This window comes from Strix aluco, chromosome 35 (assembly GCF_031877795.1).
Source record: "Strix aluco isolate bStrAlu1 chromosome 35, bStrAlu1.hap1, whole genome shotgun sequence".
Classification (NCBI taxonomy): domain Eukaryota; kingdom Metazoa; phylum Chordata; class Aves; order Strigiformes; family Strigidae; genus Strix; species Strix aluco.
In genome coordinates, this window is record NC_133965.1 from 211,054 (window position 1) to 232,630 (window position 21,577).

Here is a 21,577-nt window from a genome sequence, read left to right on the forward strand (position 1 = left end):
TACGTGAAGCTGACGGACTTTGGGCTCTCCAAGATGGGGCTGATGAGCCTCACCACCAACCTCTACGAGGGCCACATGGAGAAGGACGCCCGCGAGTTCCGCGACAAGCAGGTGGGTGTGGCCGGGCCTGGCCGGGGGGGGGCACGGTGGGGTGTGACTGGTGCTGACCCCCCCGGTGTCCCCCCACAGGTGTGCGGCACCCCCGAGTACATCGCGCCCGAGGTGATCCTGCGGCAGGGCTACGGGAAGCCCGTGGACTGGTGGGCGATGGGCATCGTCCTCTACGAGTTCCTGGTGGGCTGCGTCCCCTTCTTCGGGGACACCCCCGAGGAGCTCTTCGGGCAGGTCATCTCCGGTACGGGCGGGGGGACATGGGGGGGGCCACGGGGCCACGGGGCGGGTCGTCTTGGGTACGGGGACAGGGACATGGGGAGACAGGGGCGGACAGGGCAGGTCATCTTGGTATGGGGACAGGGACACGGGGGGACAGGGGGGGACAGTGCAGGTCATCTTGGATACGGGGACAGGGACATGGGGGGGACAGTGCAGGTTGTCTTGGGTACAGGGACAGGGACACAGAGGGACGGGGCGGGGCAGGGCAGGTCATCTTGGGTACAGGGACAGGGACACAGGGGGACGGGGGGGACAGGGCAGGTCATCTTGGTATGGGGACAGGGACACAGGGGGACAGGAGGGGACAGGGCAGGTCATCTTGAGTACAGGAACACGGGGGGACGGGGGGGACAGGGCAGGTCATCTTGGATACAGGGACAGGGACACGGGGGGACAGGGCAGGTCATCTCAGGGATGTGGGGGACACAGGGATGGGGCAGGTCATCTGTAGTACAAGGATGGGGCCATGGGAGGGACACAGGGACATGGGGACATGGGGACACAGAGCAGGTCATCTCGAGTATGGGGACACAGGGGGACATGGGGACATGAGGACATGGGGACGTAGGGCAGGTTATCTCGAATATGGGGACACGGGGGGACACGAGGACACAGGGGGACATGGGGACATGGGGACATGGGGACGCAGAGCAGGTCATCTCGAGTATGGGGACACAGGGGGACACGGGGACACGGGGACACGGAGTAGGCCATCTCGGGTACATGGCGATGGGGACACGGGGCCAGGGCGGTGACCCCTGGTACGGGGGTGGGCACAGGGCCGTGGGGACGCGGTGGGGTGGCAGCCGTGTCCCCGCGCTCACGTCTGTGTCCCCCCCGTCCCCCCGCTGTGTCAGACGAGATCCTGTGGCCGGAGGGGGACGAGGCGCTGCCCCCCGACGCCCAACACCTCATCTCCTGCCTCCTGCAGCCCGACCCCTGCGGCGCCTCGGGGCTGGTGAGACCCCCGCGCCCCCCCCCCGGCCCCCCCCTCCCCGGGGTGCTGCCCCCGCTGACCCCAGCCCCGGTCCCCGCAGGGGGGGCCCAGGAGGTGAAGGCTCACGGCTTCTTCGCGGCGCTCGACTGGACGGGGCTGCTGCGGCAGAAAGCGGAGTTTGTGCCGCACCTGGAGTCCGAGGAGGACACCAGCTACTTCGACAGTGAGGGACCCCCGGGACCCCCCCGCGACCCCTCCCAGGGGACGCTCCCTTGGCACCACCCCCCCAGGACTTCCAGCCAGGGACACCCCCCCCAGGGGACCTTCTAACCCCCCCCCCCACTCACAAAACCCCCCCAGGAATCCCCCCATGGACCCTCCCAGGGACCCCCCCGTGGGCCCCCTCACCCCTGGGCCCCCCCCGGGGTCACTCTATGGGACCCCCCACCCCACGTCCCCCTTGTCACCGCCCTCCCCGCAGCGCGCTCGGACCGGTACCCCCACGTCACCTCCTACGAGGACGAGGACACCACAGAGGACGAACCCGTGGAGATCCGGCAGTTCTCGTCCTGCTCCCCCCGCTTCAGCAAGGTGGGGCGCGAGGGGACGGGGGGGGGCGGGGACACGCAGGGATGGGGGGGGGACGGGGGGTGGGGACACGGGATGCGCGGGACCTCGTGCAAACCCTCACGTGCCCCTCGTGCGATCCCAAACGCGTGACCCCCGTGTGATCACAAACGCGTGACCCCCGTGCGATCACAAACACACAACTCTTGTGTGATCACAAACGTGCAACCCTCGTGCGATCACAAACGCGTGACCCCCGTGCGACCACAAACATGCAGTCCCTCGTGCACTCACAGACGCGTGACCCTCGTGTGCTCACAAACGTGCACCCCTCGTGCGATCACACACGGCCCCTCGTGCGATCCCAAACGCGTGACCCCCGTGTGATCACAAACACACAACCCTCGTGCGATCACAAATGCACGGCCCCCGTGCGATCACAAACACGGGGCCCCTCGTGTGATCACAAACACATGACCCCTGTGCGATCCCAGACACACAAGTCTTGTGTGATCACAAACGTGCAGCCCTCGTGCGATCACAAACGCGTGGGCCCCATGCGATAACAAACGTGTGAACCTTGTGCAACCACAAACACACGTCCCTCGTGCAATCACAGACGCGTGACCCCCGTGCAACCACAAACACGCAGTCCCTCGTGCACTCACAGACGCGTGACCCTCGTGTGCTCACAAACGTGCACCCCTCGTGCGATCACACACGGCCCCTCGTGTGATCACAAACACGTGACCCTCGTGCACTCACAGACGCATGACCCTCGTGCGATCACAAACGTGTGACCCTCGTGCGATCACAAACACACAACTCTCGTGTGATCACAAATGTGCAGCCCTCGTGCGATCACAAACGCGTGACCCCTGCGCGATAACAAACGTGCGCCCCTCGTGCGATCACAACCACTGGCCCCTCGTTGCGCTCACAAGCCCCCGTGCGAGGCCGTGGTGCGAGGCGGTGCCAGCCGCGCAGGTTTACAGCAGCCTGGAGCAGCTCTCGCAGCAGCAGGAGCCGAAGGCGCCCAAGGGGCGACCGCGGGACGAGGGGAGACGCGACGGCTTCGCCCGCGACCGCGGCTGGCGCACGGCGTCCCCCGAGCTGTGAGCGGGGTCCCGGGGGGGGGGACACGGGGGTCACGCTTGGGTACCCAGCGTTGGGGACATCACCTGGGTCCCCTGGGGGTCTGCCCGGGGGCCTGGGGGGGGGGGGGTGTGGGGTGGTCAGACCCCCCCCCAAACGCCTGGCTCCCTGCAGGAAGCGCCACCGGCAGCCGAGGGGGCCCCCCCCGAGGGCGAGGGCAGCCCCCCCCCCGGGAGCCCGTCGCCGCTTTTCAGCGCTGCTGGAGCCGGGGCGCCCCGGGGCCACCCCCGAGGAGCGGTTGCCCCCCCGCAACGGGGCTTCCCCCCGCGATGGACCCACAGATGGACCCAGCGAGGAGCCAGGTCAGTCCCGGACGCCCTGCGGGGGGGGGGGGGGTGTTGTCCCGGCCACTCGGGGTCTCACCAGCCGGTCCCCCCCCAGGGGAGCGACCACCACGGGCCGGGGACCTGCCCCCGCCCCGGGCCGAGCTGGGGCTGCGGCGGCCGCGGCACCCGGGGGTGGCCCCCGAGGCGGGGGGTGACAAGCGCAGCCCCCGCGGTCCCGGGAAGGTCACCAAGTCGGCATCGGCCACCGCCCTCTCCGTCATCATCCCCAGCGGTGGGTGTCACCCCCGGGACGCCAAACCCCCCCTCCCTGGGACCCCAACATCCCCTTGGGATCCCCCCCCACCCCCCTTGGTGGGCAGCCTGGGTGCCTGGGTCCCCAAGGGGGGGTGGTGGGGGTCCCCTGGACACCGAGGTCCCCAAGGGCGGTGGCGCGGGTCCCCTGGGTGCCTGGGTCCCCAAGGGGGGTGGCGCGGGTCCCCTGGGTGCCTGGGTCCCAAGGGGGGGGGGATCCCAGGTCACTCGGGTCCCCCCGGGGGGTGGGGGGTGGATGGGTGCCCGTGGATGCCCGGGTCCCCCCGGGGGGTGGGGGTGAGGTGGGGGGGTGGGTGCCCCTGGATGCCCGGGTCCCCCCGGGGGTGGGTGGGGGTGCCCGTGGGTGCCTGTGTCCCCCCGGGGGGGTGGGGGGTGCCCCGGCCGCCCGGGTCCGTGGGTGCGTTGCCAGCGGGGGGGCGCAGGGGAGGCGCCCGGCTCCTCGCCCCTGGGCAGCCCCATGTCCCCGCGGTCGCTGTCCTCGGACCCGTCCTCGCGGGACTCGTCCCCGGGGCGGGAGCTGGCCCCGGCAGTGGCCGCCCCCCGCTCCCCCATCGCCATCCCCCGCCCCGGCAAGAAGTTCGGCTTCACCCTCCGCGCCATCCGCGTCTACCTGGGGGACAGCGACGTCTACAGCGTCCACCACGTCGTCTGGGTCAGCGGGATGGGGGGGACGCGGGGGGCGGGGGAGGGACATGGGGGCGTGGAGGGGGTGGGGGGGGGACGGGAGCTGTGCCCACCGCATTGTGTGGGTCAGCAAGGGACTGTGGGACCGATGGGGACATCGGGGGGACGTGGGGGGGACATTGGGGACATCGGGGAGATGTGGAAGGGACATTGGGGACATCAGGGGGACATGGGAGGGACATTGGGGACATCAAGGGGACATTGGGGACATCAGGGGGACGTGGGAGGGACATTAGGGACATCAGGGGGACATTGGGGACAGCAAGAGGATGTGGGACATTGGGGACATCAGGGGGATGTGGGGGGACATTGGGGACATCAGGGGGACATTGGGGACAACAGGGGGATGTGGGACATTGGGGACATCAGGTGGCCATGGGGGGACGTTGGGAACATCGGGGGGATGTGGGGGGACATCGGGGGATGTGAGAGGGACATTGGGGACATTGGGGGGATGTGGGGGGGACATTGGGGACATCAGGGACATCGGGGGAGATTGGGGACATTGGGGGGATGTGAGAGGGACATTGGGGACATCAGGGGGATGTGGGGGGGACACTGGGGACATGGGGGGGGACGGGGAGGGGCAGGGCGCGGCGGCCCCAGTGCATTGTGGGTAACGGCGGCGGGCGCAGCACGTGGAGGAGGGCGGCCCCGCGCACGAGGCCGGGCTCTGCGCCGGTGACCTCATCACCCACGTCAACGGGGAGCCCGTGCACGGGCTGGTGCACACCGAGGTCGTGGAGCTCATCCTCAAGGTCAGGGGTCACGGGGGGTCACGGGGTCACAGGGGGGTCACACAGTGGGAAAGGTCAAAGGGGTGAGAGGTTGTGGTGGGGTCACGGCGGGGTCATGGCCGGGCTGTGGGTCCTGCTGGGGGGGTGGCGGGGAGGTGGGTGCTGGGGGGCGGTGGGTGCTGGTGGGGAGGTGGGTGCTGGGTGTGGTGGGGGCTGGGGGGTGGTGGCCCCAGGGTCGGGGCGTGGCCGTGACCCCCCGGTGCCCCAGAGCGGGACAAAGGTGCTGGTGACCACGACGCCGCTGGAGAACACCTCCATCCGCCTGGGCCCCGCGCGGCGCCGCAGCGCCCGCGCCAAGATGGCGCGAAGGAACCGCCGGGGCGGCGCCGGGAGCGGCCACGAGAGGTGGGGCCGGGGAGAACGGGCCGGGGGGTCCCGGGGGGGTCCCGGGGGGTCCCGGGGCGCTCGGTGACACCCCCCCCCCCCCGCAGGCGGCGCAGCGCGCTGTTCCGCCACCTGGCCCGCCAGGCCTCGCTGCTGCACACGAGCCGCTCGCTGACGTCACTGAGCCGCTCGCTCTCCTCCTCCGACAGCCTCCCCGCCTCCCCCACCCACGCGCGCGCGCGGGACCCCGCCCTCCCGCCGCGCGCCGCCGAGACGGGTACGCGCCGCCATGGCAACGGGGGCGGGGAGAGGGGCGGGGCCATGGGAGCGGGGCGGGGCCTCGGGGGGTGAGGCGGGGCTACGGCGGCCGGGAGGGGGGCGGGGGAGCGGGGCTACGGTGGCCGCAGGGGATCACGGCGGGGGCGGGCGGGCGCTTCGCGGAGGCCGGTGGCGGCGGGAGGCCCCGCTCGGCCCCGGTGCCGCGGCGGCGCTGACCCGCGGCCGGCGCAGGGGCCTCCCCGCCCAGCAGCTCCCCGGGCTCCAGCGCGCCGCCCTCGCCGGCGCCGGCCGGGCCCCACCTGCGGCCCAGCTCGCTGCAGGGCCTGTCCCCGAAGCTGCAGCGTCAGTACCGGGCGGCGCGCTGCAAGTCCGCCGGCAGCATCCCGCTCTCGCCGCTCGCCCACACGCCCTCGCCGCCCGCCGCCTCGCCCCCCGCCTTCCCCGCCAAGCTGCACCCCAAGGCCGCCGAGTCGCCCCGCCTGGCCCGCCGGGGCCCTCCCGAGAAGGCGGCGGCGGCGGCGCCGCGCAAGCACGGCCTGGAGGGCTCCCGCAAGGACTTCCCGGCCGAGCCGCCGCTGCAGAGCCTGGCCGAGTGGGACGGGGAGAGCCCGGCCGAGGGGCCGCCGCCCGCGCCCCCCCCCGCCCGCCGCCTCGGCCGCCAGGAGCTGCCGCTCCTGCTGGGGGGCCCCCCCGGCGCCGAGGCGGCCCCGCCGGGGCCCGACGAGCCCGAGCGGGCGGCGCGGGCCCCCCCCAAGGCGCTTAGCCCGGTGCAGGAACACGAGCAGGCCCGGCGGGGGGGCGCCCCGGGGGGGCCGCCGGTGCCCATCGTGGTGGTGGGGCCCGGCGCGGCCCCCGGGGACGGGGACGGGGCGCTGGGGCCCCCCCGGGCTGCCGGGCCCCCCCCCAGGCGCTGAGCTTCCCCCCTCCCGCGGCTGTAAATAAGGGGGGGACCCCCAGGCATGCGGGGCCCCCGCCCGCCTCGGCCGGGGAAGCGGCTCCCAGCCCCCCGGCTCCTCCCCGCGTCCACGAAGGGTCAATACTGTGACACCCCCACCCGGCCCCCGGCGCGATGGCACCGGCCTGGCAACCCCCCCCTTGCCCCAGGGGGCCACTTCCCCCCCCCCCAGTGTCCTGTTTTCCCCCAGTTATTGCCCCACTGATGTCACAGCGATGATGTCACAGGCGGGGCGGGAGGGGCGAGGGCACGGCTCTGGTGTCACTCGGGGAGGGGGCACAGTGACATCCCGGTGGCAGCACCACTGGGGAGTGGGGGATGTCACAAGCGGTGGCGGTGTGGGACTGACGTCACAGTTACGATGTCACTGGCGGCGCAGGAGCGGTGATGTCACAGCCGGGAGCGAGCGGGGCCACGGCTCTGATGGAACCGAAGGTGGTGGGGGGCGATGTCACAGCTGCGGTGACACTGGGGGGGGGCAATGACCGGTGCCGGGCGGGTCACCGAGCGGGGCTGCCGCGTCCCCGGTGCGCGGTGATGTCACCCAACAGCGGCGGCATCGCGGCACGGAGCAGGTGACATCACCGACCCCCCTGTGACATCATCACACCCCCCCCCCCCGTTCTCGCTATGCAAACGCCCCGCCCCCAGGGCAGGGGGTGCCGGGGGGGCTCCGGGGACCAATAAAGCCTGTACAGCACCGACCCGCGACCTCTGCCTCGGTGGGGACTCGGGGGGGGGACACACACGTCATCGCGCCGCGGCCGCCGTCCTGGGGCCCCCCCGGCCCCCCCAACCCCGCCCTGTCGCCCCCGGCTCTGTCCGGGCGGCCGTTTGGGGGTCTCGCAGCCTTGCGTGTCCCCCCCTCCCCCCCGCCCCGAGTCCGGGCACGCGGGGGTTAACGCCCCGCCCCCCGCCCCACCCCCGCCCCACCCCCCGGGACGTCACGGCCGGGGGCTCCTCCGGGCCCGTTCGCCGCCGCCGAGCTCGCACGGTGCGGGGGGGGGGGGGTGTCCCTGGGGGTGTTCAAGGGTCTTGGGGAGCTCTAGGAGGGTGGTTCGGGGGGGGGGCGCTGGGGGCAGTTGCGGGTCCCTGGCTCAGCTGCCGCCCCCCCCCCCCAGACCCCCATGGCGCTGCGATTCGCCGCCCCGCTGCTGCGCCTGGTCCGGAGCGGCGTCCGCTGGGGGGGCACGGCCCCCCCCCCGCAGGGTGAGTGCGGACGGGGGGGGCCGAGCCCCCCAACTGCCCCCCCCTTCCCCTCCCGTCCCCCGAAACCTCCCTGACCGTCTCCCTCGCTGCTGGGGGGCGGGGGGGGGGGCACACGCGTGGGGCAGCCGTGGCGCTGGTGCTGACCCGCCCCCTCCGCGGTGTGACCCCCCCCCGCACCCCCCCCGCAGCCGCGGCCGCCTTCGACTGGCGGGACCCGCTGGGGCTGGAGGGGCTCCTGTTCCCCGAGGAGCGGCTGCTGCGGGACGCGCTGCGCCGGTACTGCCGGGAGCGGCTGCAGCCCCGCGTGCTGCGGGCCAACCGCCACGAGGGTACGGCCCCCCCGCACCCCCCCCGCCTCGGCTCCTCCCCCGACCCCTCCCCCGCGTCCTCAGGTACCCCCAGAGCCGCTCACCCCCTCAAACCCATCGCCCCCTTCCTCCCCTGGTATCTCCACCCCCCCCTTGGTGCTCCCGCGACCCCCCCCCTCCCCACTCCCCATTAACCCCCAGCACCCCCAATCCTCCCCAGCGACCCTCCCGCCCCTGAGCACCCTCCCTGCAGGGCCCTGGGTGCCTAAAGGGGGGGGGGCAGGGGTGGGGGGACCCCCCAGCCCCTCTCGGGGGTCCCCACTTCCCCCCCAGCTCAGCCACCCTCACATCCCACTGTGACCCCCCCCCCCAGTCTTTGACCGGGAGATCGTGTCGGAGATGGGGGAACTGGGGGTGCTGGGCCCCACCATCAAAGGTAAGTGGGGGGCAATGGGGGGACTGGGACCCCCCCAGAGGGTGGGGGAGACTTTGGGGGGGCTGTGGGGTCCCTGAGGGGGAGTTGAAGTCTCCCCAGAGACAGCAAGGAGCTGGGGGGCTACGAGGGGTGGATGTGGGGGTCCAGGGACACCCGTGGTGTTACCAGGTGTGTTATTGGGGGGTCCAGGGTGCCATGGGGGAGTGTTGGGACCCCTGGGGGGGGACTGAGGTGCCCCCAGGGGTGCAACAAAAGGGTTTGGTGGGGTTGGGGGGGCAGTGGTCCTCCTTGGGGGTGTCTCTGGGGGGTGCAAGGTCCTCTCATGGGGGGTAGGAGGGTAGTTTCAGGGGGGGCAGAGGGCTATGGGGGACGGGGGGAGGTGGGCTGGGATTCCTGAGGGGGGGGGCCCAAGGGTCCCTGTGGGGTGACGCTGTCCCCAGGGTGAGGCAAGGGGTGGCCCAAGGGTCTCTGTGGGGTGACGCTGTCCCCAGGGTGAGGAGGGGGGACCCAAGGGTCTCTGTGGGGTGACGCTGTCCCCAGGGTGAGGAGGGGGGACCCAAGGGTCTCTGTGGGGTGACGCTGTCCCCAGGGTGAGGAGGGGGGACCCAAGGGTCTCTGTGGGGTGACGCTGTCCCCAGGGTGAGGGGGGGGGGGCCAAGGGTCTCTGTGGGGTGACGCTGTCCCCAGGGTGAGGAGGGGGGGCCCAAGGGTCTCTGTGGGGTGACGCTGTCCCCAGGGTGAGGGGGGGACACCCAAGGGTCTCTGTGGGGTGACGCTGTCCCCAGGGTGAGGAGGGGGGGCCCAAGGGTCTCTGTGGGGTGACGCTGTCCCCAGGGTGAGGCGGGGGGGTGCCGGGGGGGGGCTCCACGGGGTGACGCTGTCCCCAGGGTACGGCTGCGCGGGCACCACCTCGGTGGGCTACGGGCTGGTGACGCGGGAGCTGGAGCGGGTGGACAGCAGCTACCGCTCGGTGCTGAGCGTCCAGTCCTCCCTCGTCATGCACCCGATCCTGGCCTACGGCACCCCCGCCCAGCGCGACCGCTTCCTGCCCCCCCTGGGTGAGAGCGGCACCGAGGGGGGGGGGCACGGGACGGGAGCAGGGTCTGCGGGGCAAGTGGGGGGGCCATGGGGCAGGAGGGGGGGTTGTGGGGCAGGAGGGGGGTTTGTGGGGCAAGTGGGGGGCCACAAGGGAGGGGCAGGTGTCTGTGGGGTGGGAGGGGGCTGTGGGGCAGGAGAGGGGGGGCCATGGGGTTGCTGGGGTCCCCCCTGACACTGCTGCCCCCTCAGGGGCTGATAGAGCCCAAGCACAGCAGTGACTGGGGTGGGGGGGGCTGTGGGGGGACATGGGACAGGAGTGGGGTCTGGGGGGCAGGAGGGGGGTTTGTGGAGCAGGGGGGGCTTGTGCGGCAAGGGGGGGGGTGTCTGTGGGGTGGGAGGGGGCTGTGGGGCAGAAGAGGGGGGGCCATGGAGTTGCTGAGGTTCCCCCTGATACTGCACCCCCCTCAGGGGCTGATAGAGCCCAACCACGGGAGTGACTGAGGCGGGGGGGGCTGGGGGGCAGGGGTGGGGGGCATGGGGGTCCCGAGGTCCCCCTGACGCCCCCCCCCCCAGCGCGGGGGGAGCTGCTGGGGTGCTTTGGGCTGACGGAGCCCAACCACGGGAGCGACCCGGGGCGCATGGAGACGCGGGCGCGCTACAACCCCAGTGCCAAGACCTACACGCTGCGGGGCTCCAAGACCTGGTGAGCCCCGAACCGGGGGGGTGGGGGGGGGGGACGGGGACCCCCCCCGACCCCACCAGCCCCACCCTGACCCCCCCCCCACCCCACCCAGGATCACCAACGCGCCGGTGGCCGACCTGTGCCTGGTGTGGGCGGTGTGCGAGGAGGACGGGCGGGTGCGGGGGTTCCTCCTGGAGCGGGGGATGCCCGGCCTCAGCACCCCCAAAATCGAGGGCAAGTTCTCGCTCCGCGCCTCCGCCACCGGTATGATCGTGATGGACGACGTGGAGGTGCCGGAGGAGAACCTGCTGCCCCACGCCGACGGGCTGGCGGTAAGTAAGGGGGGCCGGGGGTGCGGGGGGGGAGCCCCCGCTGCGGGACGGGGGCCCCGGTGACACCCGCTCGCCCCAGGGGCCCTTTGGCTGCCTGACCCACGCCCGCTACGGCATCGCCTGGGGCGCGCTGGGCGCCGCCGAGGCCTGCCTGGAGACGGCGCGGCAGTACGTCCTCGACAGGTAACGCCGGGGCTGGGGGCGGTGCCCGGGGGGGTCCCGCCTGCCCCCCAGCCTCACCGCCCCCTCCCTGCACCGCAGGAAGCAGTTCGGGGGGCCGCTGGCGCGCAACCAGCTGGTGCAGAAGAAGCTGGCGGACATGGTGACGGAGATCGCGCTGGGGCTGCAGGCCTGCCTGCGCCTCGGCCGCCTCAAGGACGAGGGCAGGTGGGTGCTGCCGCGAGGCGCCCGGAGCTGGGGGGGGGTTGGTGGCGGTGGCGGAGCGGTGGCAGCGTCCCCGTCCCCGCAGGGCGGCCCCTGAGATGGTGTCGATGCTGAAGCGCAACTCGTGCGGGAAGGCGCTGGCCATCGCCCGGGAGGCGCGGGACATGCTGGGGGGGAACGGGGTCTGCGACGAGTATCACGTCATCCGGCACCTGATGAACCTGGAGGCCGTCAACACCTACGAAGGTACCACCATGCTGGGGGGGGGGGTTGTGGGGTCCCGACGGGCACCCCTGAGGCCTGGCCGCTCCCTCGCCCGCAGGCACCCACGACATCCACGCGCTGATCCTGGGCCGAGCCATCACCGGCATCCAGGCCTTCGCCCCCGGCAAACCGCCAGCACCGCGGGGCTAGAGGGGGGACACCGCGCCGGCGGCACGGGGCTGCGACGCTCTGCGGCACGACCGGCCCTGCGCTGCCGGGATGTCACCCGTGGGGGACGTGTCCGCCCCTCGCGGGGAAGGAACTGAGGAGACAGCACCAATGACTGGACCCTCTGTCACCGACCGGACAAGGTATCGCTAAACAGACCCGCTGTCCCCAACGGGACCTGCTGTCACCGACAGGACTCACTGTCACCGACAGGACAAGGTATCGCCAGACAGACCCACTGTCACCGACGGGACTCAGTGTCCCCAACGGGACCCGGCAGCGTGGTTGTGCCAGGCTTTGCCGCGGAGCCTCTTGGTCGGTGAACTGCCCCGGTGCCTTTGCCATCCTCACAGCCACTCGCCAATAAAAGGTGGAAAAGCCACCCTGCCCCGGCCTCTGTTCGTCAGCACCAGCCTCATCAGTATTAATTAAGCCGCCAGTATTAATTAAGCTCCGCCGCCGGGAGGGGGCTCTGCTTCAGCCTGTGCTGTGCACGGGGGGTTTGCCCTGGCAGGCGGCTGGGAGCGCGTGGGCAGCAGAGCCCTGGCAGTGCCCCGGATTCAGCCTTTGGGGTTTTTTTGCTCTTTTTATTCATGCTAAACCTGAACACAAGCAGAAGAGCCCTTTTGGGCAAAAATCCCCCTTTCCCACTCGCAGCCGCCCTTGCACAGCAGCAGCAGGCAATGCAAACAAACCCCGCTCGCGGGGCTGGCGGGCGGCCACAGGGGCTCCCGTGAATTTAGGGGGGGGCCCCTGCGGATTTGGGGCCCCGCTCAGGTCTCGGGCTGCAGGCAGAGGTCACGATAAGCTGCCTCCACGGTGAGACAGACCTGCTGGAGCTCGGTCTTGGCCTGTCCCACCCGCTCCATCACCTCCTCCAGCTCCTGCAGCCGCTCCTGGATCAGCTTGTTGTGGAGGTCGTAGAGGTGGAAGACCCGCTCCTCCAGCTGCTCCGCCAGCCCCGAGACCTGCCGCGCCGGCGCGGAAAAGGCAGAAAAAAACAGCTTTTGCTGCCGTGCGGGGGTGGGCAGCGCCACTGGCATGGCCGGCGCCCGGCTGCTGTCCCCAGAGGGGGGTGGCAGCTGCAGCCTCCCCGTGCTGGCGCAGCTCCCAGCCTGGCTTGGCTGCTGCCACCGCCAGCTGCGCCCACGGTAGCCGGAGCGCCGGCCACGGTAGCCACCGAGTGCCGGGTCACTGCGGGCCGCAGCTGCTGAGGCTGGGCCGCCATCTGCGCGTGGGCCTGCGGGAGCCCCCCGCTCCCGCCCTGCCGGCACGGCCCCCCCCGGCTGCCGCGAGCAAAGTCCAGCGCGGCACGCAGCCGAGCGAGGACGCCAAGGGCAGCCAGCGGCTGCGTGGGGATGGGGGAGCCATTGGCGTCCCCTCCGCTCCCCAAAGCGGGGCCGGAGGCAGCTGCAGCCACCCCCGAAGGGGCTGGGGGTGCTCCCCTCGCCCCGGCAGCGAGCGCCGGTGCATACGGCACACCAGGCTCTGCAGCTGGCGCCAGCGCCCTGCGAGAGGCTGCTCGCACTGCGCTCCCTCCCTGCAGCACCTTGTCTCACCGCCCCCCAGCCTGCCGCTAATTCGGGCAGAATAATGCAATTAAACACGTCAAGCAGAGACCGCACGGCAGCGAGGGGCTGGCATGGGCTGGGGTCTCCTTGCCCGCTGCTCCCCCCGCGCTGGCAGCCTCCCGCTGCTCCCTGGCTCCCACCTTCAGCAGCAGGCTCTCCCTGAAGCTTCTCATCATGCTGTGGTCCTCTTTGCGGCTGCTGTTCAGTATGTTGATCAACTCCTGTGCCCGCTCCTGCAGGCCCCCGAGGCTGGCGTCCAGCAACGCGAAATATTTGGAGGCCTGGCTGTCCAGCGACGCCTCCGCGCTGGGCCGGGGGACCACGGGCAGTGCCTCAGTCCTCGGCCGAAACACAGGACCCAACATCAGGGTCCTCAAACATCAGCGACACACACCCCGCGGGGATGGGGCTGTGCTCTGCCCCGGCTGCAGAGGGAACAGCCTGCCCGGCCCTTGTGTTAACTGGGAAATGTTGGGAACCCCGTTAATGAACATGGTGGCCAGGCAAGGGGTTGTATGTGGCACCCAGGACACCCCTCACTGCACCACCTGCGGGGTTGGCACTCCCTGTATGCTGTTTTTTCCCCAGTTTAGATCAAAACTGTGAGGTAACGGAGGGTGGAAAACGTGTTACCTGTTGGGGTCCTTGCCGGGGGGCTCGTCCCTGCTCAACCCTGCAAAGAAGGAGCTGTCATCCCTCTCCGGATGCGGCTCTGCCTCAGGGCCTTGGCGCTCCTTTCCCGACATACCCGCCCCGGGGGCAGGCGGCCGTGGGGGCCGGGGCACTGCCTGGCTCGGCGGTGGCTGCTGGGGAAGGACTTTCCTGGCTCTGGTGCTGCTGCTCGGGGCCTGCGCTGGGCTGCGACGCCCCCAGCCCCTGGCGGGGTCCCACCGCCGGGCCTGGGGACCCGGGGGCAGCAGCAGGAGCGGGCCCGGGGCGGAGGGGCCGGACCGGGTGTCCGGAGGGCGGGGGAGCGGGACCCGCGGCCGCCCCTCACGGCGCTGAGGGAAGCATGGAGGGCGGAGTCCCGGCGGGCGATGGGCACCTCCTCTGACCAATCGGCGGCCGCCTGAGCCGCGGGACGGCCAATGAGAGGCGGCCCGAGAAAAGGCGGGAAGGGCCCGGCGGGACGCTGAGGAGACGGAGCCGCGATGGCCGGTACGGTCCGGGCGCACCGCGGGGGGCCGGGGATGGGTGGGGGAGGCCGGCTGAGGGGCGGGGAGGCGCCCCGGTGCGGAGCCGCCGGGCTGAGGCACCCCGGGGGGTCGCGGGGAGCCTTAGTCAGGGCCGCGGGGCTGGAGCGTCTGTGGGGGCGGCTCTGTGGGGCCGTGGGGGACCCTCGGGAGCAATAAACCCCCCCCGAGCACCGCCCCAGGCGGGGCCCTGCCCAGCACAGACACAGGAACCCGGCTGGGCAAAGGGGCTTTATTGAGGGGGCACCCCCGGGAGGAGGGAGCACCCCCCGCGAGGACGGGGCACCCCCGCGAGGACGGGGCCTAGGCGTCCAGGCGGCAGAGGGGGCTGTCGTAGACCATCTGGAGGTTGACCCGGTGCCCCACCAGCTCCCGGATGTTGTTGATGCCGTACTTGATCATGGTGGGGCTGGCGCAGGAGAGAGGGGGGGGACGGCTCAGCGGAGGCAGGGGTGGGCCCCTCCCCGAGACGGGGCCCCAGCTGCCCCCCAACTCACCGCTCCAGCGAGAGCCCCCAGGCGATGACAGAGACGTTCTCAGGCAGCCCCATGGGCAGCAGCAGCTCGGGGCGGAAGATCCCCGAGTTCCCCACCTCCACCCACTTCTTCAGGCCTGGGGGGTGAGGTGGGGGCCCCCGCCCCACGGGGGTGAGACAGGGGCCCTACTCACAGGGCACCTCAGAGACCCCCCACCTCACGGGGAGTGAGACCAGACCACTCCATATTGGAACCCCAGACACCCCCCCATAGGGGCACCCCAAAGCCCCCCCCTTCAGGGGAGAGGCTGAGGCCAGGCAGAACCCCCCACCCCACAGGGGCACCCCAAAGCCCCCCACCCCAGAGGGGACAGAATAAGACTAAGCGGGTTGCCACCCCAAAAAGCCACCCAAGTTTTTTCCTCACTCTACGGGGCCACATGCCCCCATGTTCTCCCCCCCTATTCTGTGGGTGCATACACAGACCCCGGGGCTCCTTTGGGGACCCCCGCGGACCCCCAGGACCCCTCTGCTCCATGGAGGGGCCCACGCAGACCCCCCGGTCCCCCCTCACCCTCGTGGTAGCTGAACACCTCCATGCTGGGCTCCGTGTAGGGGTTATAGGCCGGCTTGAAGCGCAGCTGGGTGATGCCTGGGGACAGAGGGGGGTGAGGGGTGCCCTGGGGAGCCCCTGGGTGCCCCCCCTGTTCCAGGACCCCCCATACCCAGCTTGGTGAAGAACTGCCGGAGGGTGCCCATGAGGTGGCCAAGGGTGAGGCCGCGGTCGGCCACCACCCCCTCCACCTGGTGGAACTCGGCCAGGTGGGTGGCGTCCAGGCTCTCGTTGCGGAACACCCGGTCGATGGAGAAGTATTTCACGGGGGAGAACTTCTCCTGGGGGGAGACAAGGAAGGGGTGGGGTCAGGCAGAGCCCCCCCAAAGCCCCCCCTGTGTCCCCCCCAAACTTGTCCCACCTGGCGGGCCAGCCGGTGCAGTGCGCGGGCGCTGGCGGACGTGGTGTGGGTGCGCAGCAGGTTCTTCCGCGCCTCCTCCAGCCGCCACTCGTATTTGTACCTGGGGGGGGGGCTCAGCGGGGCGGGGGCATGGCCTGGGGGTGGGGGGCACGGCCCCCCCCAACCCGCCCCCTGCCCCAGGGTCTCGCCCTCACCCCTGCGAGCCGTAGCCTCCCTGCGAGTGGACCTTCTTCACCTTGGCCGTGTATCCAGCGGGCAGCTCAGGGGCCTCGGCGGGGTCTGGGGGGGCACATTCACAGGAGGGGGGTCAGCGGGATTTGGGGGTGCCCCCATATCCCACCCCCCCTCGCCCCCAGCACCCACCCTGCAGGAAGAAGGTGTCGTGCTGGTCGCGGGCCGGGTGCTGCTGGGGCTGGAAGAGGGCGTCGAAGTTCCAGAAGGAGCTCTCCACAAAGTTGTCGGTGGGCATCTCCGTGAACCTGGGGGCCACGGTGTCAGGGGGGGGGCCGCGCCCCCCAGCCAGGGGTCACCCCCCGGGGCCCCCCACTCACCCCATCTCCAGGAAGATCTGGCGCAGCTGGGAGCGCACCTTCAGCAGGGGGTGCAGGTGGCCGCAGGCGGGCGGCAGCCCCAGCGCCGCAAAGTTGTAGGGCTTGAAGGGGAGCTGCCGCCAGGAGCCCCTGCCGTGGGGTCAGGGGTCACGGCGGGGTCACAGTGGGGGCAGGGCAGGGTCAGGGGTCACAGGGGGGGTCATGGGGTCACGGCACGGCCGGCCCCCCCAACTCACGTGGCGATCATCTCCGGCGTCAGCTCCGTCTCCTGCCGCGCCACCGCGGTGCTGAAGGCGCTGCCCTTGCGGATCCAGTAGGACTTGAGGGTGCTGGGAGGGGAGGGGGGGGGTGTCAGGGGAGCACCCCCAAACCTGCCCCCGACCCCCCCCGACCCCCCGCCCCGCTCACACTTCCAGCAGCAGCTTCCGCCTCTTGAGCTCGGTGCGGTCGCGCTCGGGCAGGCTCTGGGCCTCCCCCCGCTGCACCCGCCGCAGGCTCTCCTGCACCCCGTCCTGCACCTCCGCCACCTGCGGGACACCGGGGGGCACGATGGCCGCGTCACGGGGCGACCGGGGACAGGTCCCGAGGACAGGGCCCCCCCCGGACACGCGTGGGTCCCCCCGCCCCAGGACACTCACGGCGCGCAGGACGCGGGGGCCGCCGGGCGCCCCCTTCTCCAGACGCAGCCACTTGTTGGCCATGGCCTTGCTGAAGCCCACCGAGCCGCCGGGCAGTTTCTGCGGGGACAGGGCGGCCGTGAGGGACCGGATGACCCCCGGTGCTCCCCCCCACACCTCCCGGTGCCCCCCGCGCTCACCATGGCGTCGCTCTGGGGCAGCCCCTCCGCCGGGAGGCTCCGGAAGAGCCGCACCTCGGGGCTGCCGTCCCGCAGCACCTCCGAACCCTCGGGGCTCAGCTCCCACCGCGTGGCCGCCCGCGCCTCCGCCTCGATCACCTGCGGGAACCGGTCCCGGGGTCAGCGCCGGTACCCGCACCCGGGGCTGCCCCGGCCCCACCCCCGGCGCTCCCACCTCCCCCAGCGCCTGGAGGCTCTTGACGGCGCCCACGAGTGTCTGGTGGTCGAGGCCGAGCGCGGCGGCCGCCTCCAGGCTGCAGAGGCCCCCCGCCGGGCCCCGCCGCCTCCCGCTCCAGCCGCTGCAGCAGCAGCTCGGCCACGCTCGGCGACATCGCGGCGGCCGGAAGCGCTGCCGGCGCCTACCGGAAACGCTCCCGGCGCCGACCGGAAACGCTCCCGTAAGCGGCAAACCGGAAGCGGGGGCGCGGCAGGCGCCATCTTGAGCGTGGCGAGGCGCCATCTTGAGTGTTGCGGGCCCCCCGCGGGGGGCTCTGGGAGGAGGAAGCCGCCAGGCGCTGCGGGAGGGCTGTGACGTCGTGAGGCTGCGGAGTGGCGTCACGAGTGACGTCGTGCTAACCACGTACCCCCGCGTGCGCCCTGGGCCCGGTCACCCCCAGCAACGTCCGCTCCGGGCCTGCCGCTGTGGTGACGCTGACCTCGGCGCCCCATCGCCATGACAACGGCCCCCGGGGGGACCCCGCGCTCGGTCAGTGGGGGCGCCTCGGCCTGCGCCTGCCTGGGCTTCGCTGGGCCATGTGACGTCATAATTGCGTCACAGGTCTGCGTTAGGTCGTATAACCCTGAGACGAGAAGGACACTGCCATGGCGGGGCCCCGACCCTCCTCCCGGTGGTATTTATGGGATGGAGAGCACCGCTCCCCCGCCGGTGTGGGGGGGGTGGGGGGCCTGGCCCTTTAAGAGCGCCCGGCCCCACGTGACTGCGGTGACGCACCGGCGGAGGGAGGACAGGCGCGCGCGGGAGGGGGGGGGCGTCTCCCTCCGAACGCGTGGTCGCTCCTCATTGGCCGTCGTGCTCAGCCAATGGGATGCGGCCATCTGGGACGCCAACGTTCGGGGGCGCCGGCGCCGCCGGCCAGCGGGCGGCCGGCCAATGGGAGCGGGCCCTGCGCGGGCGCGGGCCAATGGGCCGGGGCTGGGGGCGGGCCGAGGGGCGGCGGGCACATAAAAGGGGGCGCCGCCGCCCCCCCCCTCCGCAGTGCCGGGCGCCGCCGGGCCGGGACACAGGGAAGGATCGGGCCGCGCCGCCTGGGACCGCCGCCATGAGCCGCCTCAGCCTCCCCGTCCTGCTCGGCGCCCTCCTGGCGCTGGTGGCGGCCGGGCCCACCCAGTTCTTCAGGGAGGAGTTCGGGGACGGAGGTGAGGGGGGGGGGCCGGGGCGGGGGTCCCCGGCGGGGAGGAGAGGGCGGGGCCTGGGGGGAGCCGTAGGGTCCCCTGAGGTGACGGGGACCTGTCGGGGGGCGGTCCTGAGATGGAGGTGGCCTAGGGGGGCCCCTGAGGTGAAGGAGGGGGCTGTGGGGACCCAGCGTGTTCTCTGAGGTGAGGGTGGGTACGGGGGAGCCAGGAGGCCGGGGGTGTCCTGGTGGTGGGAGTGGGTGAGGCGTCTCACCTGGGCAGAGGAGGAGGGTTATTGGAGGGGTGGGGGGTGTGAGTGCTCTGGGTGAGCCCTCGGGTAGGGCTGGGGGAGATAAAGGGTGCTGAGAGGTCCGGGGGGAGGGTCAGGGGTCAGGAGAAAGGTAGAGGGGGGCTCAGGGCCCACGTGGATGGGAGTTTGTGGGGGAACCTTATGTAGGAGAAATGCACTGGGCTGGGGAGTGGGGTCCTGGGAGGATACAGGGGGCTGAGGTCCCCCTGAACTTGGGGGGGGCAGAGAGGTGGTGGGTGGATGTGGGCTATCAGGAGTGGGGGTCATGCCAAGGCGTAGGGGCTCCTTACTGGAAGGTGACATGTAGGAACTGCAGGGAGGCCGGACAGCAGCTGGGCCACACTGTGGGTTTGTCTGTCCCTGGGACCCCAAATCCTCCTGCAGCAAGAGACACCCCAGGACCCAGGTTCCCTCTGGGGCACCCAGCAGTGGGGGGAAAAGGGGGAGGAGCGATGTGGGGCCCCCCAGCTCTGGTGTGGGTGCAGGTGGGCAGTTGTGCTCGACGGGCTCCTCTGGAGCGTGACGGGCCTGGCTGGGAGCTGCCCAGCTTCCGCCTCTGCGCTGGGGGGGATCAGACGCCCTGGCCGTGGGCGGGGGGGGGGATGCAGGGTCCTGAGTGCTCCCCTCCTGCAGACGCCTGGACCCGCCGGTGGGTGGAATCGAAGCACAAGCCCGACTACGGCGGTTCGTGCTCACGGCTGGGAAGTTTTACGGCGACTTGGAGAAGGACAAAGGTGAGGGGTTGTGCCGGGTGGGGACCCCCGGGGCCGGGCTGTGCCAGCTCCTCCCCTGCCCCAACGCACCCACGTCCCGCAGGGATCCAGACGAGCCAGGACGCCCGGTTCTACGCCATCTCCTCCCGTTTCGAGCCCTTCAGCAACCGGGACAAGACGCTGGTGGTGCAGTTCACGGTGAAGCATGAGCAGAACATCGACTGCGGTGGTGGCTACGTCAAGCTCTTCCCGGCCAGCTTGAGCCAGGAGGACATGCACGGCGACTCGGAGTACAACATCATGTTTGGTGGGTGCTGGGACCCCCCCCCAGCCCCCCGTGGTGGTGTGTGGAGCCCCCCCCCTCACCTTCTGTGTCCCCTCCAGGCCCTGATATCTGCGGCCCCGGCACCAAGAAGGTCCATGTCATCTTCAACTACAACGGGAAGAACGTGCTGATCAACAAGGACATCCGCTGCAAGGTGGGCGGGGGGGGCACGGGGTCCCTGGCCCTGCAAATGGGGGTCCCTGGCCCCGCTGAGCCGCCCCCTCCCCACAGGACGACGAGGTTCACCCACCTCTACACGCTGGTGGTGCGGCCGACAACACCTACGAGGTGAAGATCGACAACGGGCGGGTGGAGTCGGGCAGCCTGGAGGAGGACTGGGACTTCCTGCCCCCCAGGAAGATCAAGGACCCCGAGGCCCGGAAACCTGATGACTGGGATGAGCGGGCCAAGATCGATGACCCCGAGGACACCAAGCCTGAGGTGGGGGGGGGGCTCTGGGGGGGATGCTGGGGGGCTCGGGGGGGGGCTGCGGCAGAGCCCTGACCCTGCCCGGCCCCCCAGGACTGGGACAAGCCCGAGCACATCCCTGACCCTGATGCCAAGAAGCCGGAGGACTGGGATGAGGAGATGGACGGGGAGTGGGAGCCCCCCGTTATCCAGAACCCTGAGTACAAGGTGAGGCTGGGGGGGGGGGTCTGCAGGGGGTCTTGAGCGGATGGGCTGGGCTGTGCCCCCCCCCCCCCCCCCCCCACCTCCTTGACCCCCTCTGTGCCCCCCCCAGGGTGAGTGGAGGCCCCAGCAGATCGACAACCCCGACTACAAGGGGAAGTGGGTGCACCCCGAGATCGACAACCCCGAGTACAGCCCCGACCCCCACCTCTACGCCTACGACAGCTTCGGCGTCATCGGCCTTGACCTCTGGCAGGTGGGTGGGGCCGTGGACATCCCCGACCCCCCCCCCCCAGCCCCCCCAAGTCCCCTGTGCCCCCCCCTGACCCCCCCTTCCCCCACAGGTGAAGTCTGGCACCATCTTTGATAACTTCCTCATCACGGATGACGAGAAGCTGGCGGAGGAGATCGGGAATGAGACCTGGGGGGCCACCAAGGTAGGGGAGGGGACAGGGCTGGACCCCCCGGGACCCCCCATGACCCCTAGTGCCTCCTGACCCCCCTGTCCCGCAGGAGGCGGAGAGGAAGATGAAGGAGCAGCAGGACGAGGAGCAGCGGAAGAAGCAGGAGGAGGAGGAGAAGCAGCAGAAGGAGGAGGAGGGGGACGAGGAGGGGGACGGGGACGAGGAGGAGGAGGAGGATGAGGAGGAGCCCGAGGCCGAGCCTGAGGAGGCGGCCCCGCGGGACGAGCTGTGAGGGGCGGCGCGGCCCGGCCGGCCCGGGGCGGGACCGTAATGTCTCTGTGAGACCTGGACTCTTTTCTATGGGCGCCGCCGCCCGCCCGGCCGCGGGGCCCCCGCGGGGCGAGGACTCAGGACCGGCGCCGGGCCCGGTACCGGGGGTGGGGGGGGGGGCGCGGGGCGGGGGCTGGGGGCGGGACACCCCCGCGGTACCGGCGGGGGGGGGTGGGGCTCCGCGGGCGCACGTGACTGTACGGGTGTCGCGATCCGGTTTCTATTAAATTAACGCTCGTCCCGGCCGCCGCCTCGGCTTTGCTCACTCCGCCCGCGCCATCTTCCCCCCCGCCCGCCGCCATTTTGTGCCGCCGCGCGCCTCACGTGACCGGGCTCCGCGCCTTTTCCCGCGTCACGTGACGGGGGTGGAGGCGGGCCAGG

The 21,577-nt window shown here is 71.7% G+C and overlaps 5 protein-coding genes across 5 annotated transcripts; 3 read left to right on the top strand and 2 right to left on the bottom strand.

The window, feature by feature from the left end:
* Positions 1 to 7,394, top strand: MAST1 (microtubule associated serine/threonine kinase 1; the record flags this gene model as incomplete). The annotated part of the gene is made up of 13 exons (XM_074810322.1): positions 1 to 111; positions 190 to 355; positions 1,251 to 1,337; positions 1,416 to 1,553; positions 1,812 to 1,921; positions 2,885 to 3,012; positions 3,167 to 3,354; positions 3,434 to 3,610; positions 4,074 to 4,303; positions 4,971 to 5,093; positions 5,341 to 5,477; positions 5,564 to 5,733; positions 5,967 to 7,394. Coding segments are annotated over 13 exons (2,448 nt in total), but the record flags the coding sequence as incomplete, so codon positions are not given.
* Positions 7,395 to 7,625: 231 nt separating this feature from the next.
* Positions 7,626 to 11,893, top strand: GCDH (glutaryl-CoA dehydrogenase). The gene is made up of 11 exons (XM_074810283.1): positions 7,626 to 7,684; positions 7,812 to 7,899; positions 8,088 to 8,228; positions 8,581 to 8,643; positions 9,531 to 9,701; positions 10,255 to 10,384; positions 10,476 to 10,695; positions 10,775 to 10,878; positions 10,957 to 11,082; positions 11,165 to 11,325; positions 11,402 to 11,893. The coding sequence occupies exons 2-11, from the start codon at positions 7,818 to 7,820 to the stop codon at positions 11,491 to 11,493; spliced, it is 1,290 nt and encodes a 429-aa protein (XP_074666384.1). The 5' UTR covers positions 7,626 to 7,684; positions 7,812 to 7,817; the 3' UTR covers positions 11,494 to 11,893.
* A 198-nt stretch (positions 11,894 to 12,091) lies between these two features.
* SYCE2 (synaptonemal complex central element protein 2) lies at positions 12,092 to 14,359 on the bottom strand (the record flags this gene model as incomplete). Its single annotated transcript, XM_074810323.1, has 3 exons — positions 12,092 to 12,479; positions 13,223 to 13,388; positions 13,716 to 14,359. Coding segments are annotated over 3 exons (1,005 nt in total), but the record flags the coding sequence as incomplete, so codon positions are not given.
* A 134-nt stretch (positions 14,360 to 14,493) lies between these two features.
* FARSA (phenylalanyl-tRNA synthetase subunit alpha) lies at positions 14,494 to 17,463 on the bottom strand. The gene is given in 14 exon segments (XM_074810276.1): positions 14,494 to 14,684; positions 14,773 to 14,887; positions 15,325 to 15,402; positions 15,476 to 15,644; positions 15,725 to 15,824; positions 15,919 to 16,003; positions 16,088 to 16,203; positions 16,276 to 16,404; positions 16,512 to 16,604; positions 16,684 to 16,802; positions 16,914 to 17,012; positions 17,093 to 17,230; positions 17,307 to 17,408; positions 17,410 to 17,463. Coding segments are annotated over 14 exon segments (1,503 nt in total). The 3' UTR covers positions 14,494 to 14,578.
* A 699-nt stretch (positions 17,464 to 18,162) lies between these two features.
* Positions 18,163 to 21,441, top strand: CALR (calreticulin). Its single transcript, XM_074810277.1, is given in 12 exon segments — positions 18,163 to 18,508; positions 19,428 to 19,475; positions 19,478 to 19,528; positions 19,611 to 19,814; positions 19,892 to 19,986; positions 20,064 to 20,072; positions 20,074 to 20,104; positions 20,107 to 20,273; positions 20,355 to 20,468; positions 20,575 to 20,718; positions 20,807 to 20,899; positions 20,976 to 21,441. Coding segments are annotated over 12 exon segments (1,470 nt in total). The 5' UTR covers positions 18,163 to 18,177; the 3' UTR covers positions 21,159 to 21,441.
* Positions 21,442 to 21,577: the final 136 nt, after the last annotated feature.